Source organism: Chelonoidis abingdonii, chromosome 3 (assembly GCF_003597395.2).
Source record: "Chelonoidis abingdonii isolate Lonesome George chromosome 3, CheloAbing_2.0, whole genome shotgun sequence".
Classification (NCBI taxonomy): Eukaryota; Metazoa; Chordata; order Testudines; family Testudinidae; genus Chelonoidis; species Chelonoidis abingdonii.
The window spans coordinates 110,306,234-110,324,455 of NC_133771.1; the positions used below are offsets into that span (position 1 = coordinate 110,306,234).

At 39.3% G+C, this 18,222-nt stretch overlaps 1 protein-coding gene and 1 long non-coding RNA gene across 17 annotated transcripts in view; one reads left to right on the top strand and one right to left on the bottom strand.

The window, feature by feature from the left end:
• REPS1 (RALBP1 associated Eps domain containing 1) overlaps positions 1-18,222 on the bottom strand; it is a 114,010-nt gene that overhangs the window by 20,966 nt on the left and 74,822 nt on the right. For 7 of the 16 annotated variants that reach the window (XM_075063990.1, XM_075063987.1, XM_075063996.1 and 4 more), the window contains 3 exons: positions 14,587-14,726; positions 4,861-4,941; positions 930-1,017 (listed from right to left, as the gene is read on the bottom strand). In XM_075063990.1, coding sequence (XP_074920091.1) covers positions 930-1,017; positions 4,861-4,941; positions 14,587-14,726 — 309 coding nt within the window. The remainder of the gene's footprint in view (positions 1-929; positions 1,018-4,860; positions 4,942-14,586; positions 14,727-18,222) is intronic. The other 9 variants (XM_075064000.1, XM_075063997.1, XM_075063993.1 and 6 more) reach the window with 3 other exon arrangements.
• LOC142046579 (uncharacterized) overlaps positions 5,682-18,222 on the top strand; it is a 36,622-nt gene continuing 24,081 nt past the window's right edge. Inside the window, exon 1 of the long non-coding RNA XR_012655556.1 lies at positions 5,682-5,840. This is a non-coding gene — a long non-coding RNA (uncharacterized LOC142046579). The remainder of the gene's footprint in view (positions 5,841-18,222) is intronic.

Here is an 18,222-nt window from a genome sequence, read left to right on the forward strand (position 1 = left end):
AATGGGTTTTACAGTTAAAGCTTAATAAACTAAATTGCATTTGGAAACAAATGGGATGTCTGTCAATTTATGATTCACTGGTGAAGTGCACCCTACACAAAGAGCACTGGTAAACAATCTGGCAACTGCTATCTGTACTAAATTAAGTTTCCAGGTGGTGTGCAAATGAAGCCCAAATAGAGTGTGAATAGGTATGAGTAAATATGGCAAAGCCTGCACCCTAGAGGCATGCTTTATCTTCCCTCACAGATGCAAAAGGAACATGCTCTTGGCTACTGCTGTTATCTGGAAATCTCTAGAATTTACAGTGTTAGCATATTATAGAAGCCCACTCCCCCTCCACCCAGCAAAAAAATGAAGGTTAGAGACTGGGAAATAGTATGGCAAGATTGTTAGAATCAAGAGATGTTGGAGAATGGGAATAGACATCATTTGAGAAAGGCTAGGAGGTTTCAAATGGATGAGATGAAAGCCTCCAGCAGTAGCAGACCAAATCTCACCCATTAGATTTTACTAAATAGAACCGACCACACTAAGTAACAGGTCATAGTCCAGAGCTCCCCATGCACCTCAAGAACTTGAGCATGAAATCTGGGAAAGTTCTCCCACTCCTGAACCAGATCTGCATCTTGATGCTTCCAATCTATTCCAAAAATCTTATCTTAGAAGCAGATGGAGAAATCCTCACAGCAACCATCAACCCTCTAAATCATTGTGTCAGAATGCTCCTTTAATTCATGAGGTTCTCCACCACTTGTAATAGCTACACTGGTTGGATCCCCTGATACTACTGTCTAAGTGCAAGGACACAAGGCAGAATTGTTATGCAAGAAAATCAAGCTCTAAAAGTCATCACCATGTAAGTATTCAGTAAGATGTTATAGGAACACAGCAGCTGCTTTCATAATTAGCACAAGAATATAGCTTACCACTTCCAGTTCTTTTAAGTTCCATTTCCTGCATGTGGATTTTGCTTGGAGTCATTCGAATGGGCACCGGGTGAACGATAGCAGTATCCTGCAGAGAGGGAAGAAAAATTTTTTTTTAGCTTTCAAATGATTCCATTAAGAGCTGTTTTCGACTGCATTCAGTGGCAGTTCCCAAGCTTATATTCATAAGCAAACATTTTTACTGAGTTCCTATGAACCTGATACTATGGTAAATCGGTGGCAATATAAAACCTTGAGATAGAACGGGTTTCAGACAGGTAGCGGTGTTAGTCTGTATCAGCAAAAACAATGAGGAGTCCTTGTGGCACTTTAGAGACTAACCAATTTATTTGGGCATAAGCATCTGATGAAGTGGGTTATAGCCCATGAAAGCTTAATGCCCAAATAAATGTGTTAGTCTCTAAGGTGCCACAAGGACTCTCTTTTTTTTTTTTTGGAGATAGAACACTTTCCATAACAAATATCCTTAAACTCAGTGCAAGTGTACATGTATTTAGACTTCCCTAAAGTGGTCTCCAAACTTTGGTCCCCGGTTCACAGAAGTCTGCTGGTCACATTGTGCTAGCTGTATCTGTAGCTGCTAAGCTGCATCAAAAAACACCTTAAATACTTTCCATTACTACCTTTCCCTATAATCAGATGGTGTGGTTGCCACAGGCATGTTGTATGTCCATGAAATATGAGATGTAGCCCACGCTATGAAATACTCAATTTCTTTTTAAACGTAAGATCAGGATCTTTAGATGTAGACATTCCAGAGGCCCCATGTACTTCTGATGCTTCAGAAAATTAAAATTAGAATATCCTGGAAAGTCTATGGGCTTGAGAGTCTAAAAATTTGATTGTACAGTAAAATTCACATCATTTCAGGGAGCCCATTAATATCTTACAAGGGCATGATGGAAGCTTGTGTTTTTTTTTTGTTTGTTTTTTTTTAAGATAGACATCTCTTGAAGGGTAACATGCCACCTAAAGGCAGAAATAACTGTTGCTGACATTTAGAGTCACTATCTATATGAAGTACTTCTGTGGGCATTGTCAGATGAAATGGGCTAAGTCATGCTCTATAAAGGGCTACCAGATGTTGCACTCATATTCCCAAAGCCAAGCTCTATACTCGAGTGCTCAACTCCCACTGAGGGCAATGGCAAATATGCATATGTATCTGGGAGGAGAACACTCTTAAATTTAAAACGGCTCTTGAAAACTACACACTTTAAACTGTGCTGTTAGCTCATTTTCACAAGGCCGAGTGTGTGTGTGTGTGTGTATACACATACACACTCGGCCTTGTGAAAATGAGCTAACTGAGCACGGTTTAAAGCATGTAGTTTTAAATTTAAATAAAGACTCTCTCTCTCTCTATATATATATTATATATATAAAATAAATTAATTTCTACACTATTTAAACTAACTTGCACTGTACTGGGAAGATAAAAAGTTCAAATGTATACTGCCAAATGTAAACAGTACACTTCCTTACCACAGTTCAAACACTACTATGAACATTAAAACATCTTTAGGCATGAACATGGTTTAAGAGGATACCATGCTTTCTATGTAAGTTTTTATATACGGATCAGTCTTCTATTGTAGCTAACAACAGTCCTTTGCTTCCGAATGTTCCATATGTACTCAAGTGTGGCTATTACAAATCTTATGTGATTTAAATTTAGAATAGCTTGACATAATATTGCCCAACTTAGTTAAGGGAAAGTCGGTGACAAAAGGCAAGTTTTATTTTTTACTGTTGTATTTGAAAATGCAATTTCAGCTTTCCCAAACCCAAACTATAAATTCAGTATTACTCCTCTCTTTCTTATTCCTCACAGGTAAGCTCCCTCTTCCTCTCCCCCTGCCACTATTTTTTTTTTGGCCCAGCAAGCTGTTTTGTCCTACAGCACAGAGAGTTTTTAAGAAAGTTAATTTTGTGACTGCCCTTTAGTCAGTCACCAAGGGATGTTCCAGATAACTGACTCCCTGATTCTGAAAGGCAGGAGCAAGCCACGTCAAGTTTTAGTATTTTAAACTCTGTGCTGTGGTGTCATTGTCCAAGATCTCTATGATATGAAGAGGTGGCAAAACAACACTAACTTGGATTTGCTTGTATTCAGTTTTCTGCTAGCAGAATATATGAACAAAATTAAATGAATCTTGCCTCAAGATTCAAGAAGTTATGTTAGCAATAAAACTAAGCTTCATACCTTCCTAATAGTCTATAACAATCTAATTTTGCAAGCAGTGTTACTACTTTATACTGCCTGTTACATTTCAAAAGTCAAGTATATGTCAAGACTTTAAGAAGGTGATTAAGCCAATATACACAATATAGAAAAATCAATCTGTAAAATCATCCACAGGACAGAAAAAATGTATTTTTCATCTCAGTTGATTCCTTGTCATTTTTGCTAATTACTGCTAAAAATAAGTTACTAACTACCATGCAAGTTGAACAAAGCAATGCAATAGCTACAGTTCTTGATTAGCCAAGCATTTGCTAATAAATATGCTGTAAGAAATGGAGGCATTTAATAGCTATAAAGTGATTTAACATTCTTCCATGAAGGAGTAATTAGGTTTAGGTAAGTTATGTTTACACTGAGGAATAGGGATAAGTACATAAGAACAGCCATACTGGGGTTAGACCAATGGTCCATCCAGCCCAGTATCCTGTCTTCTAACAGTTACCAATGCCAGATGTTTCAGAGGGGAAGAACAGAACATGTAATCAAGTGATCCATCCCCAGTCGCCTATTCCCACCTTCTGGCAAACAGAGGCTAGGTACATTTCAGAGCATGCATCCCTGCCCATCCAAGCTAATAACCATTGATGGATCTATCCTCCATGAACTTATCTAGTTCTTTTTTGAACCTTGTTACAGACTTGGCCTTCAACACCCTCTAGCAAAGAGTTCCACAGGTTGACTGTGTGTTGTGTGAAGAAATATACAAATAGAAAGAAGGCAGTTTTTATATTAAGTTGTAAGGCAGATGTTTTAATTTGATTTTTTTTATTCACACATTCGAGGGAAGCTTTTGGACTAAGTCTTTGGGACAGGGACTATTTATACAGTGCATACCATAGTGGAGCTCTGATTGTGGCTGGGATTGCTAGATGCTACTGTAATACAAATATACTGGCAACAATGGTATTAACTCAGACTTTGCAGAGTAATTAATTTTTTAAAAATCATTTATATAATCTAAGATTTTATGAAATTAACAAATTTAATACGGTAAGATATGTACTGGCCCCTACTCCTAAGCAAGATGTTAACTACTAATCACTATTCACAGCACTGCTGCAGTTGCTAATGCTACAATTAGTGCAGTTGTCCTATTGCCAGAGTAACTTGCTAGCAGTATGTATGAATGACTATAAAGTACCACACCAATTTTGGAATATAACAAGAACATGAAGTTTTATATGGATGTTTAGATAATCTGGATAAGTCCGTTATGAGTCTTTATGTGCACAAAACCAACAAGGCGTAAAGAGAAGACAGCTATGCTGAAGTCCAAGTTTGGGTGACATAGCTGAAGGATTTAATAAGACTATTGGTTCACTGTGGTTCTATGGATAATATTTTGTTTACATTCAAAAAGTTTTAAATGAAGTGTAATAAAATGTATACATCGATCAGTAAGTGTGTCAAATAATTTCCTTACGTAGATTTGATAGCACTTTTATCACATCAAAAATCAAGGAAAACATTTCCTGTACTAAGCTATTAAGAGTGAATGGAAAAAAAGGAAATCCCTCTTTCCATCATAAGTAGACAAAATTAATAAGCCTGCCACCAGTCCCAATCAAGCAAGAATCATGCACAATAGCTAAAAACACAATGTATGGAAATTCAGTGTTAATAAAATTAATTTCAAACAAGCAAGCTAAGTGATTGACTTACAGGATCAGCTGGTGCAATGTTAGAATCAAATTGGGTCAGAGTTTGTGAGCTTGAAGAGCGTTCACTAAATGTCTCCCACTGCTGAACAGACAGAGGAGAGACAAGTCAGCATGATGAGAAAGATGAGTAAAAGATCATTGGAGAAGAAATTTAGCATAGTAGTTTAGAGGTTGCACTGGAGTTTGTTTGTATATCCTATTGGCTTGACTTGGAACAAACAACACACATTAAGGGAATATTTCATAGTTTCAATAGGACATTGATATGCAACCAAAAGTATTACCTTTCTCTCAAGTTCTGATCAGAACTGTGTGCACCACACTGAAAATGTACATATGCACACAATTTAGAAGCTTTTTATGTGAAAGAAATATGCAAACTGTTGATATACATACAAGATAGAGAAATGGTTAAAACATTCAGATTCTGTAAAAACAGAAGTGCTACATCTTGTACATATTCATAATTATAAATCCTATGCAGAGGCTTCTTATGTTTATATAGTGGCAAAATAAAAAAAAAGTGTTTAACATTTAGTGTTTACAGTACTCTCGCAAAAACGTCATAAAACAAACACTGAGTTGAGCATAGACTATTCTAATTAAAACAACCCAATTTGACTTGCCAGTGAACCCCCTGAGAAATTATTCTATTCTGCATCAGCACATTTATTTATTTATTAAACAAAAGTGCATAAGTTTTTAAATTATAACTGAAACAATGCAAGTAATTAATGAGTTCAAACACATTTGAGTTTATCAACCAACAAGTAGTCAACCTCTGATCAGCTTTACAAGATATGGGCCATGCTATATTACAATACATAATTGCCAAACAAGATCCTCGTGCTTTTTTTTTTGTGGGGGGGCGGGGGAAGGGGCAGAATGCAGCTGCAACCAGAGCAATTGAGAATCAAAGATCAAATTACTCTTTGCAAGAAGAGTGCTGAATGAGTTACATGTCTTGTAATTAGTAGAATGGTGAGTAAATATTAGTCAAACTTTATTTCAAACAAAAAGTAGATCAGAAACTTTTTGGCAGAAATGAAAAGGTTTTTTTGTTTTGTTTTGTTTTTTTACACACAAAAAGGTGTTAGTATCCGCACTGAAATCATATATTCCATTGTCCAATTCCTATAAAATGGAACATTTCCAGAATATACAGAAAAGAAAACAGTATTTAAAGGCAAACCATACTCATGGATTGCCTACTACCAAGCCATTTTCTAGGGATTTGTCTGTAAATGGAGCTATTCAGAAACAACTCCAAATGCGGACACATTTATTGCAGAATATGAATGCCACGTTACTGTGCAGCTTAACCCACTTTAAAAGTACATCAAGCAAAACAGGAGCAAGGCACACTTATTCTGAAATAACAGTCCAAACATGGAGATATTCAGGAATACCTGTTTTTGAACAACTATTCCTGAATAACTCCATGAATAGACAAGCCCTTATATGCCAAACTTCAAGCTTTCAATTGATAGGCATAATCTTCAAATCCACATTAAGCCAGTATTTTATGAGCAATTAAGACTCAAAGCATCTGCGTTACAACTAAAAGCAATGCTAGTTCTTCCATCTCTTATAAGGTACATATCAAAAACTGGTATCAGCACGGACATACCTGTATGCTGAATCATAAGATCCTATGTTAGATTGCTTACCTTATAATTATACTTCTTGAAAGACAGTGCATGACACTTATTCTTGGATCTCAGATCACAAGTGCCAGACAGGCAGAACTCCTTAGAGTATTAATGTTTTGTTTTTATATGTAAGAACAGAAGAATGTGGGCTTGTCTACACTTACTGGGAGATCGACAGGTGGCGACTGAGGCATCGGCGGTCGATTTAGTGGGTCTAGTGAAGACCCACTAAATCGACTGCAGATCGCTCTCCCATCTGTACGGAGAGATTTTGGCAAACCAGTAAAGCGCCTTAAACCACTATGGTTTATTGCTAAAAGCAGCCAAGTCAGCAGGCCGTAAAGTGGCCATGCAGCAGCCTCAGTTTGACCAAGGCAGGAAGGGAGGGGGTTTTGGGTGCCACAGAAAGGGCAGCTTGACCCCACGTCCTTCCTGATAAGAGTTGTGTTGAAGCTGCTGATACATGCTTTTTAGAAGAGCAGGATGTGCCCTCAGGAATGTGTCTAACAGGATCTCAAGGCTGCAAACTCTGGGGGAAAAAAAAACACACCTGGTTAATCAATAATGAGAAGGAAGCCTCTTGATAGACCATTGCAACTGCTTGCTTAAGTTTTCTTTTAAGTGACATCATTGTATTACTAACGTATAAATAAGGGGGAAAAGTTTGAGGTAGTGGGACTGGACTCTCCCTCTGGATGCATCTTGAGTGGCACAGTGGTGTGGTACACAACAGCCACACTCAGCTTCAGTAATTATCGAGGATTGGGAGTGTTTTATTAATCTGTTGCTGACATGTGTAAGTGCTTGAGACTAAGTAAAGTTTAGCTTTAAGTGAAAGCACTAGTGTTGTTCTGTTTGTGCCAGCCATCTATCAGTTGGTTGGCCGTGTCTCCCCTGATTTATTTCCTGACCACCTCACACAATAAAAGTTACCAAGAGCTTTGGGTTGAAAGAACCCCTGGTAACACCGTCAACTTCTGTACTCCACTGGATTGAGAAGAATAAGGGAAATTGACAGGAGAGCGTCTCCCATTGACATCACATAGTGCGGACCCCGTGGTAAGCAGAACTAAGTTACGACGACTTGAGTAACGCTATTCATGTAACTCAAACTGCGTAGCTTAGATCAACTTTTGCCTGTAGTGTAGACAAAGCCTCAGCCATTCCCACTCCACACTGGAATAATGCTCAAAGTCAACACACCTTGTTTAAGGCACAAATTCCATGGGCAACCCTATCACTATAGGATCCTATATAAAGAGCTGTTGGATCCTATCAAATTGTGTTCATTCTGGAACCTTTTTACGTCAAGAGTATGGAAAAAGATCTCCAAGGGATGGAAATGCAGCGGACATGGGAAGAATGTTGGCAATACAATAGACTCAGTAAGGTGGAATTCCATCATCAACTTGGACATGACTGAGTTCACCACCTTATGAAACACTGCAGAAGGTAGGCCATTAGCACCTGAAGCTCACTCTACAATATGAAGTCATTAGCACCGAGAAAATGCCCCTTTAAAATTAGAAACCTGACTTCACATGTACCAACTGGCTTAAAAAGAAACCTCTAACAGCTTTGTCAAGAATACATGAAGATCCTGACACCAGCAGCTTCTCAATAAAATATTGCAAAAGTGTCTTTCAAATGATCTATTTAAGACTAGTTTACGACAGCCTGAAAAGGTAGACAAATAAATATAGCTAGAGCACAGAGGCCTTGTCTCTATGGGACACTCAGGAAAATTAATCCAAATTAACTAAAGATGTGAAACTAAAGTGGATTAAACTGCATTAAATTTGTGTTGAAACTCTCATTCAGGCTTAAAGTGGCCTTAGTTTGGGTTAGTTAAATTTTTGAATAAAGACAAACCAAATTAAGTCCACTTTACATTCCAATGAGATTTTTGACATGAGTTTAATGCACTTTAATCTACTTTAAATTTACACCTTTTGTTAATTTGGATTGATCTTCTTGAGTATCCCTGTACAGACAGACAATCACATTTTGATAGCTGAAGTATTTTGCACAAGCCAAATGAAGCTGTTCACGTGGGCCCATTTGCACCCCACTGAAAATGTTTTCTCACTTATAACTGAAGTTCCATCTTACAGATGGATTCTGAAGCCATGCGAGGCCTTTAGATGCTACTTTTGGAGACACCATGCCTATGGAGCTCTAAACTGGGTAAGGCTAACCTGTCCAGGAGCCCCTACACTGGAATAGAATGAGGTGTCCTGACTTGGAGCAATAACTGGTGGCAAAACCTCAGTCTGACAGAACTGGCTTTGGCCACTTGCAAATGAGTTAAGAATCATACTTGTCTGGTCAGTTTGGTGTTATTCATATAAAACTTCTGTACCTCTTGAACTTTGCTAGGACACTTGTTTCCACAGGCACTAACTGAAGGGCATACAGGATCCTCCTTTTCCCAATGGACAGAAAAAATGGGACCTGTCAAACTGGTCTCTTCTCCCTACCACAGGCAGAAGAATATTAACTTCTTTTTCATGTGACGGAAAAAACTTCACCTTCTGTATTTTACATTAAAAAAAAATCTGATGCACCACATCCTGAACTAGAAACCACTCTGAGGATTTACCAGGATTGCCATCAGTCCATAAGAGTGTTCCTTTGCCACCTGATACATGGCAATGAGAAATGTCTTATGGGACAGAACTCATTCATGCCTACATCTTAGTGGTGCAGGAAATGTGACACATTTTGATATTCTTGAGGAAAAATGGGACTAGATGACAGGGGGATGGAACAATTGATAAATTGTCCTGTTTGTTCATTGCCTCTGAAACATCTGGCATTGGTCACTGTCAAAAGACCCATGGCCGTTCTTAAGCTGCGTGTTCGATTGTTTAAACCAGAACCAACTTTTGGTTAACAGGTCTCCGAACATCTTTGATCTCATCTCTAGAAAATGTCTCCTGTTCATGGAGAGAGAAAGTTATCTGGGTGTGGAGTCACTCTGCATGGGCTTCCTGGACGGCTACTAAAGCAAACAAACATGAAGGTACGTCATCTGGACAAAATCTCTGACCTCAGCTTCTGCTGGGATTTCAGAATCCACTAAGTTGTCTTCAGATGAAACATGTCACGAGTATTATGAAAACTTAAATGGCCAGGAGATCCAACATTCATAACAGGTCTAAGTAATTGCCTGCTGGCATCAAGTTTGGCTCTGAGGGATTATTTCTAGAAAAGCCACAGCTGTTCCCCAGGATGCCTTTGTACTCAAGGTGTATGTGTAGCCAGATGTGACACCACTGAACAGCATTCCCTTCACCAAGATAGAAGATGCAATAATCTGCTCATCCATTAAATAATTGCCTCAGAATTCTCAAGGGATTGAGTATGCTGCCAAAATCTTAAGAGACAGATAAGGAAGTCACAAAAAATAAGAAACTTCAGAATGAATAAGTGCTCAGTCTAGGAGAAGAGAGTTTTGGACTCTCCAGAGCACCAAGTTAGAGGTTAAAGACCTTTTAAAGCACCAAGTGAGAGGGGACCAACTGATCTGTTGAATTAAAGAAGGAAGAAGCCAAAGTGCTTAACATCAAAAGTAAAGGTCAGACGATGGAACTGAAATTCATGAGATGTGCTGAGGCTAGTACCTGATGTGTATTCCCAAGCTAGCAGTGGTGAGTACAGCAAAACAAGGACCCAAGCACAAAGCTGGAAGGAGTAGAGCAGAGGTTCTCAAACTGTGGACCACCAATGGTCTGCGAGCTCCATTCAGGTGGTTTGCGGATAGTTCTCTCTAAGGTGTGCGCCTGGGCGGTTGCACACAAGAGAATAAAAGCCACCCACCTAATTAGTAGAACTGTGCAGGTGCCTGGATTCTGGAAAGGACTCACCTGAAAGGTGAAGTGGTGGTCTTGGAGTGAAATGTGGGGCAGGTGGGAGGGGGAAGTGAGGTGAGAAGAAGGAGCGGGGGGAATTTGGGATGTGCAGGGCTGCGGCAGCCAGAGAAAGAGGCAACTTTCCTCAGCTCCAGGGCTGCGGCTGCTAGTGAGAGACGGACTTCCTTCCCAGCCTCAGCTCTGTGGTGGGGGACATACCTCTCTTCTTCCCAGCCCCAGCTCAGGGGCTGCTGCGAGGGAGACACCCCCTTCCTTCCCAGCCGCAGCTCATGAGCGAGGGTACATCCATCGCATTAGACTACTCATATTAAAATATGAATTGTGTGCTTTATATTTCTAGAACAAAAAAAGTATTACTTTTTTTAAAAATATAGTGCTTTTATCCAAAGCGCTTTACAATAGTTTGCTAAAGATATAAACATTTGGAAAGATCATTAAGTGTTCCGCTGAGACCTTAAGCAATTTTCAAGTGGTCTGCAAAAAAAACAAAAAAAAGTTTGAGAACCACTGGAGTAGAGTATAATGGATACCCAACTACTGTTGAAGCTGAATGCAGTGAAGACCTGGAGCAGCAGTTAAAGAGGCATAGCTCCTGCAGGGAGCCCCTCTCTGCCTGGTCAAAGAGGAACTGACTAGGAAGGTTAAAAATGCAACAGTTAAAGTGAAGAGTTCTGACTGAACATCAGAGAAGTCCTTACAATCCTAAACACTTAAAAAAAACTTGGAGTTCAGCACAAACTCTTAGGGAATTAAAATTGAGGAGTGAAAATCCTTAAGATAGCATCTTTCAAGAAGTATAATAATCTTGATGTTAAAAAATAAAGTTAATCATACTATCATTTATTTTAACTATGTAGCTTAAGAAATAACTAACTGCAATGTTAGGATAATTAGTCTTTGCTAGTATTCCTTAACCTAGGTATTTTCCCAAATCCTTGTAAGCTGGTAAATTGGCACAACAAAATCTTCTACTGCTGTGGGAGTCTGAAAGAGCCCACAAGCCACTCCAGGTGAACAAAATTATTTAAGACAGAAGCGATTTCAGATTGTGAAGCAACTATACTAGAGTAGTGAGGCTGTCTACCAGAAACCATTACAGGTTGTTTCTTCATACTTGTTCTCCACACTAGCGTCCAGCTCAAGAAATAGGTACGTTATGGATTGCCAAATTACTGTGACATATATTACAATCAAATCTTTATTGTAACCGCAGGTACTATGTGTTAGGAATACATCTTTTCAACACATAATGGTATGACCACATGACCTTCTAATTCCTGACAAAAGAATTTACCTATGACTGTTTATACCTGCAAAATCCACCTTACACAACGTAGATATAATTTAGCATTGGCTGGACACAGTAGGAAATCCAGAGATCATTAAAGTACAAATTATTTCTTCTAGATGCACTGTATGTATATGCAGGTACATTCACCTTTCAGTGAAATGTTATTTATGAAAATTGCTCAAGGTAATATGTTTACAAAGTGGGAACAATATTTCCTTTTTTCAGCTGAAAGTAATAATTTGCTGGGTCCCAGCAGGTGCCATTTCAGAAGAATACAAATTTTTTTACTTGTTTTCTTCAGCCAAAATTTCACATATGGTGAAAACTGAGTTCAGACATTACTTGGCCTGAAATAGGAAAATTTTATATTTCAATTAAGGTATTCTTGTTTAAGGGAGAGAGTGATGTTCTTGCAGCTTTTCTTTTAGCATGTTTCCATTGTGGGCACAATATGGAACTAGAATATTCTTATGAGCAAGAAATTAAGAGCCTAAATTTAGGCAGATAAATCCATTTTTAGGCACCTAAATCATTAGTTTTCAAGAGTGCTGAGCATCTATTGTGGATCTCTCTGAAATACCACAGGGAAGTTAAACATCATGGAAGTCACTTGGGGACAAATGGGAACTGCTGGATGATGAACATTTGCAAATTTAAGTCACTTATTAGGTGCCTAGATCTGGAAAATAACTTTAGGAGCAACTTATTTTTAAAATATCTTGGCTTGTATCATTTTAGTCAAGAGTATGTAAAGTCAGTGTTATCAGAGTATAGAAAAAGAATTAGTAGTTCTGCTACTCTTCTAGCTCATGGAATGTTCACATAGAAAGCAACCTTTAAAGATAACTTGGGTTGCTGAATTCAAAAATTTAGAACAGATGTCCTGTAAAGCCTGATGCATGTTAATATTTCACAAAAGTATCGTTAGTTTACTTGACTGAAATCAGCTCACTAATTTATTACAGCTTTGAATTGTCTTACTAAAGTTTTTCAGGCAATGCCTTCCACTAGTGCCACCAAACTTTTCTGTGGGATTGAGGCTATCTTGCTGGTGAGTTACTCATTTCAGGATTATAAAGCATCTGCACTAAAAATGGCTCTCCATTTAAGATTTCTCATGTGTCAGATGCAACAATTCTATTAGATGATAGATTCTTTTAGTAAATTAGTTGTATAACGGACAGCAGTGTGTCTCAAACTTTGTGATGCTGTAGTCCCTCACTTCACATTTTGAAAGCAAAGGTAATAAGTGAACAACAAATTCTGGTCTGAAAACTGACTACTCACTCAAACTGAGTTCTCCCACTCTTCTTCCTATTCAGTTTGTAAAAACTATTCCCTACTGAAATGAAAGATTTCCTGCATTTGGCAGCTCACTGACACTGAAAGTATGAGATATCTGGGGCAAACAGTTCGAGAGAATCAAGTAATTAAGTGCCCCAGAGCCTAAACACCCACAGCCTTGGACATATGCAGAAGCAATCCTGGAGAACTCCATGACACTTTCATTGCAAACAGCCTACACTCAATGAAAAGTATACAGTGCTTTGTGGCTCTACAGCAAATGAAATTCTTCTAGAGCAATATCGTTTTACATGCTAGACTGCAGTTCCCATTATTTTTGTACCTTATTGTAATAAACAGTATTTCCAATACTTTTCCTGCACTAAAGTAATATAGATTAAACCCTACATCATCTTATTTATATTGTGGTAGCACCTAGGAACACCAGTCTTGGAACATATGGACCCCATTGCATTAGGCACTATACAAACAAAGCGTTTTTCCTTGCCCCAAAGAGTAACACCAACAAGGGGAGGGATAGCTCAGTGGTTTGAGCACTGGCTTGCTAAACCCAGGGTTGTGAGTTCAATCCTTGAGGGGGCCATTTATGGATGTGGGGCAAAAATCTGTCGGACTGTACTTGGTCTTGCTGTGAAGGCAGGGGACTGGACTCAATGACCTTTCAAGGTCCCTTCCAGCTCTGAGTTAGGTATATCTCCATATAATAAAATAGCTCTAAGAATTAGCAGGTTTATATCCTGTGTCTTAGGCCATATTGTCAGATCTATAGAACCAGGCTGACTCTTCAAGCCAATCTTGATAAGAGATAATGAAGACAAGGATACTGAAGCACACAATGGTGGAATAAGTTGCTACCTTTGGTGATGTATCAAAAACTGAAATCTAAGTAAGACTGTTTGACATGGCTTAATCAGAAGTTCTTTAGATACTGCTTTGTTAAGTACCAAGGATACATAATATAAAAATGACAGTTACTAAAAAGTTAAAATGTTAGCAACAGTAGCTTTGATTTCAAAGTAATTTGTGACCCTGAATCACCAAATAAAATAGATTCTTTATTCTGCTGATAGTGTTTTAGGTTTAAGCTTTCACTTAACGCCATCATTAACGAGACTTGGAAATCCCCCTGGAGATAACTGTACTGCCAATAGGAGTATTTTGTAACTTTGCATTGGACTCAGAAGCCTTCAGAGTACAAGATGTGGAGGAGTCAGTTATATACTAACCGTTTATTATTCAGCAAGCACACTACAAGAACACTGTATTAAGGTCATACAGAATTTAATTAATGATATTTTATACATCACCATGCTCCCTACTGATTTGGGAGAAAGGAAATACTACCTTCAATATGATATTTTAAATGCTTACAATTTTCCTATGTCTTAGTAAAAGATTAACTGCTCTGTTGAAGACATTCTTCAGAGCCAGCATACATGCCTATGTAATCATGCAAGATTTCTAATAAGAAATGCTAGAAAGTTAAATGAGTTAAACTTGAAGTTTCATGTTGTAATATTCTATATATGATGAAACATGAACCTATACACAGTTTAGTTAGTGGCCACTAAATACTTCTCAAATAAAACAAAGCTTTTACTAACCTCACTGCTCTGATTTAGTTCTGGCCAGGTCTGGTTTAGGGATGGCATCGATGGAGACTTGCTTGGAGGTGCTTCTGCTGGAGAGCTAGAGTAACCTACCTCACCAGACTGATCTCCAACTTCTGAAATGACAGGAACCACTATAAATCAAAACAAACATTTAATCAATCTTTATTTGTTGAAAAGCTGCTGATGCCTCATGGAAAACGTAGGCTATGTCTACACTACTGACCTTAGAGCAGCAGAGCTGTACTGCTGCAACTGTGCCACTGTAAGGTCTCCTGTGTAGCTGCTCTGTGCCAGCAGAATAGATCTGTCCTGCTGATAATTAAACCATCCCCAGTGAGCAGCAGTAGCTATGGTGGCAGGAGAGCATCTCCCACCGACATAGCACTGTTCACAACGGTGCTTTTGACGGTGAAACTTGTGTCAGTCAGGGGTGGGTTTTCTTCCTCACACCCCAACTGACAAAAGTTTTGCCAACATAAGTGCTAGAGTAGACAAAGCCTCAGTTATCTTTTATTCTGCACCCTACTATTAAGTATTTGCCTTTTAGACAACTACATGAAACCATCTCCATCTGCTTCAATTGGTTCTTACAGAAATAGTTTTGTCACTGAGAGGACAAGCATCTAATAGTGTTTTACATCTTAAAATGCTTTACAGGTACTAATTCTTACAACACTTGTGAGGAAGCAAAGTATCACTCCCATTTTACAAATAAGTGATTTGCCCAAACAGTGGCTGACAGACAACTCAAGAGTTTCCACTCTTAATTCCCATGCTCTAACCTTCAGGTAGTATTGCCTCTCCCAGGACCCTCTTGAAAAACTAGACCTTGAAGTATTAGTCTGTATCTTACTCCTCTTATTGCTTAATACCCATGGGCTGCACATAATGGAGGCTGGGGGAGGCTAAGTCTCCCCAAACCTCATGCCATTACTGAATTTGGAGGGGGAGAAGGACAATGGCAGATTACTGCACAGCCCCACGGTGTCTGTACCCAGGGGTTCCAAATTGGTTGGAAAAAATCTCGGTCTGTCACAGCCGCGGGTCTGGAGGAGCTCTCGCTCCCTATTGCGGTCTCAGAGCCACAATAGGGGTGGGAGGGAGAAGAGTGAGAGGGGGATAGGTCCACAAGGAAAGAGAAGAGCAGGGGCAGAGCCATGGGGGCAGGGGCAGAATGGGGTGGGGGCCATGGATGGGGCCACAGGTGGAAGGGATGGAATGGGGAAGGTCTCTACGCTAGTGCGCTGGCCAGGACTGACTGCTCTGCTGTGGTTCTGACCAGGGATGAGAGCTTGATTCCACCTGGGGCTGAGCTCTCAGCCTCCCTCCGTAGTACTGACTGAGCTCTCAGATCCTCTTTGTCCCAGCTGAGGCCATGGGGGGGGGAAAGGGGTCGAGCTCTCAGGCCTCCCCCATGCTGGCTGGGGACAGACGGGCTGGGAGCGGTGAGCAGGGGCGTGGCCTTGGCTGGAAGAGGCAGGGCAGGAGGATAGCTTCCTCAAGGGGAAACTTCACCCACTGCCCTGGTTAATATCCCAAACAGTAAGGGCAGATTCTTGTAAATTAAAAATATATTATACAATTTTCTAATCTTTGATGAGGTTAAATAAAGTTAAAACAGCTGATGCCTCAAGAGTCAAGATTTCTGGGTATTAACACAGTGATGGCAAAAGTTTAACTAGGGACTTCTGTTTCCTGGTGGTATAACATAATGAGCAATCTGTTTGATAGTTTAGAGAATGTGTATTACACTATTATGAGACAAATTTCAAATGAAAAAAAGTTACAGCATTTCACCTAAAATCAAGACCATATTGGATATCAAACTTCCAGTATGAACAGAAACACTCCTTACTTGAAAGGAGTTCAAAGCAACAGACATCAATACTGAGAGATTAACAAACATCAATACAAATTGTAATCTGAATACAAAGACATATGAAAATATAAAAGATCTATTAAACCACCTAGTCTGCTTCCTGATATCAAAAAGCTGTTCCCTACAATATATTCACTGTTTGGGTTAGCCTTCTTTTAAACAACTCAACCAGTTGGGCTTCCCTTTGCTAATTTTTGGAGATTACTACAGTTTAACGCTTGTCACATTTATGTTATTTATTCTGTTTTTCCCTTAATTTCACCCCCTTTACCAAGTACTACTAAATAATCCATCTCCCTTTGTGGCATTAAGGCAGGGGTAGGCAACCTATGGCACACGTGCCAAAGGCATCACGCGAGCTGATTTTCAGTGGCACTCACACTGCCCATGTCCTGGCCACTGGTCCAGGGGGAGGGGCTCTGCATTTTAAATTAATTTTAAACGAAGCTTCTTAAACATTTTAAAACCTTATTTACTTTATGTACAACAAATAGTTTAGTTATATATTATAGACTTATAGAAAGACCTTCTAAAAACGTTAAAATGCATTACTGGCACACAAAATCTTAAATCAGAGTGAATAAATGAAGACTTGGCACACTACTTCTGAAAGGCTGCCGATCCCTCCATTAAGGTATCCAACAAGTTTTTAAAGCATGTAAATCCTCCCCCCACATTTTCTTCTGGGTATATTATATTACAGAGCAGTAGCACTGTATGCTCTCCCTTTGCCCAACTCCCAAAAATCATGTAACATCTAAGTTTTGAAGTTACAACTTTTTTGTCCACCTGGGCCTCAAACTGTGGGTATATCTATGTTGCATGCAGCTGGGAATAAGCCTCCCAGACCAAGCAGACACACTCATGCTATCTTAGCTTGAGTTAGCATAGTAAAAACAGCAGTGTGAATGTTGCAGCTCAGGCAGCTAGTCCAAGTCTCTGCTGAAGCTGCAAAGTCTACACTGCTATTTTAGTGTGCTAGCTCAACTGAAGTTAGCAGTCTGTTACCCAGGCTGAGAGACTTGCTCCCAGCAGCAGTATAGACATATCCTAAAACACTGATTCTCCACACATTGATAATCTGCTTGGAATGAATTTCAACTAGTGTCTGGCACCATTCCTTCTTTGGGGAAACAACATTTAAAGTCTTATTTAGGGTAAAAATTTAGATCTACAGTGTGCCTCAAGCAACATTAATGGGGCCAATGACAGTCATTTACGCACATACTGCAGGACTAAGGCTGTGTTTAGACAAGACAAGAGTATTTACAGGCAACTTGATGTCAAAATAAGCGGGTGCTCCAGGTGACATACTATGGTTACTGAACTGCAGAGTACACATACAATTAAAGTTTGAGTCCTGCTCTCAGAAGTGTTCTGAGAGTGTGCTTCAGTTGCTCTGTCTGAATTCTGCAATAGCTCCTTCCAGAATTTTGCCCTGATAGCAAACCTTTTGGTTTAAGAGCCAATACTCCAAAGTACTCTAAAATCTGTACTCATTCCCAGATCTTATTTGGAGGAAGGGGAAAGACGAAAGACTTGAGTAAAAGGCAGCAGCATGGTAATGTAATCTTAGCACACGTCTCCATTACAAAATTAAGTCAACTTAAGGTAGGTTGACCTACAACAGCCACTGCAGTAATTAAATAGTCTTTTTGTTTCTACAATATGCTCCTTCTGTCGGCAGTGCACGCTCTCACCAGGAGTGCTTGCACTGACAGCTCAGGCTGTCAGCCCTGGGGTGGTGG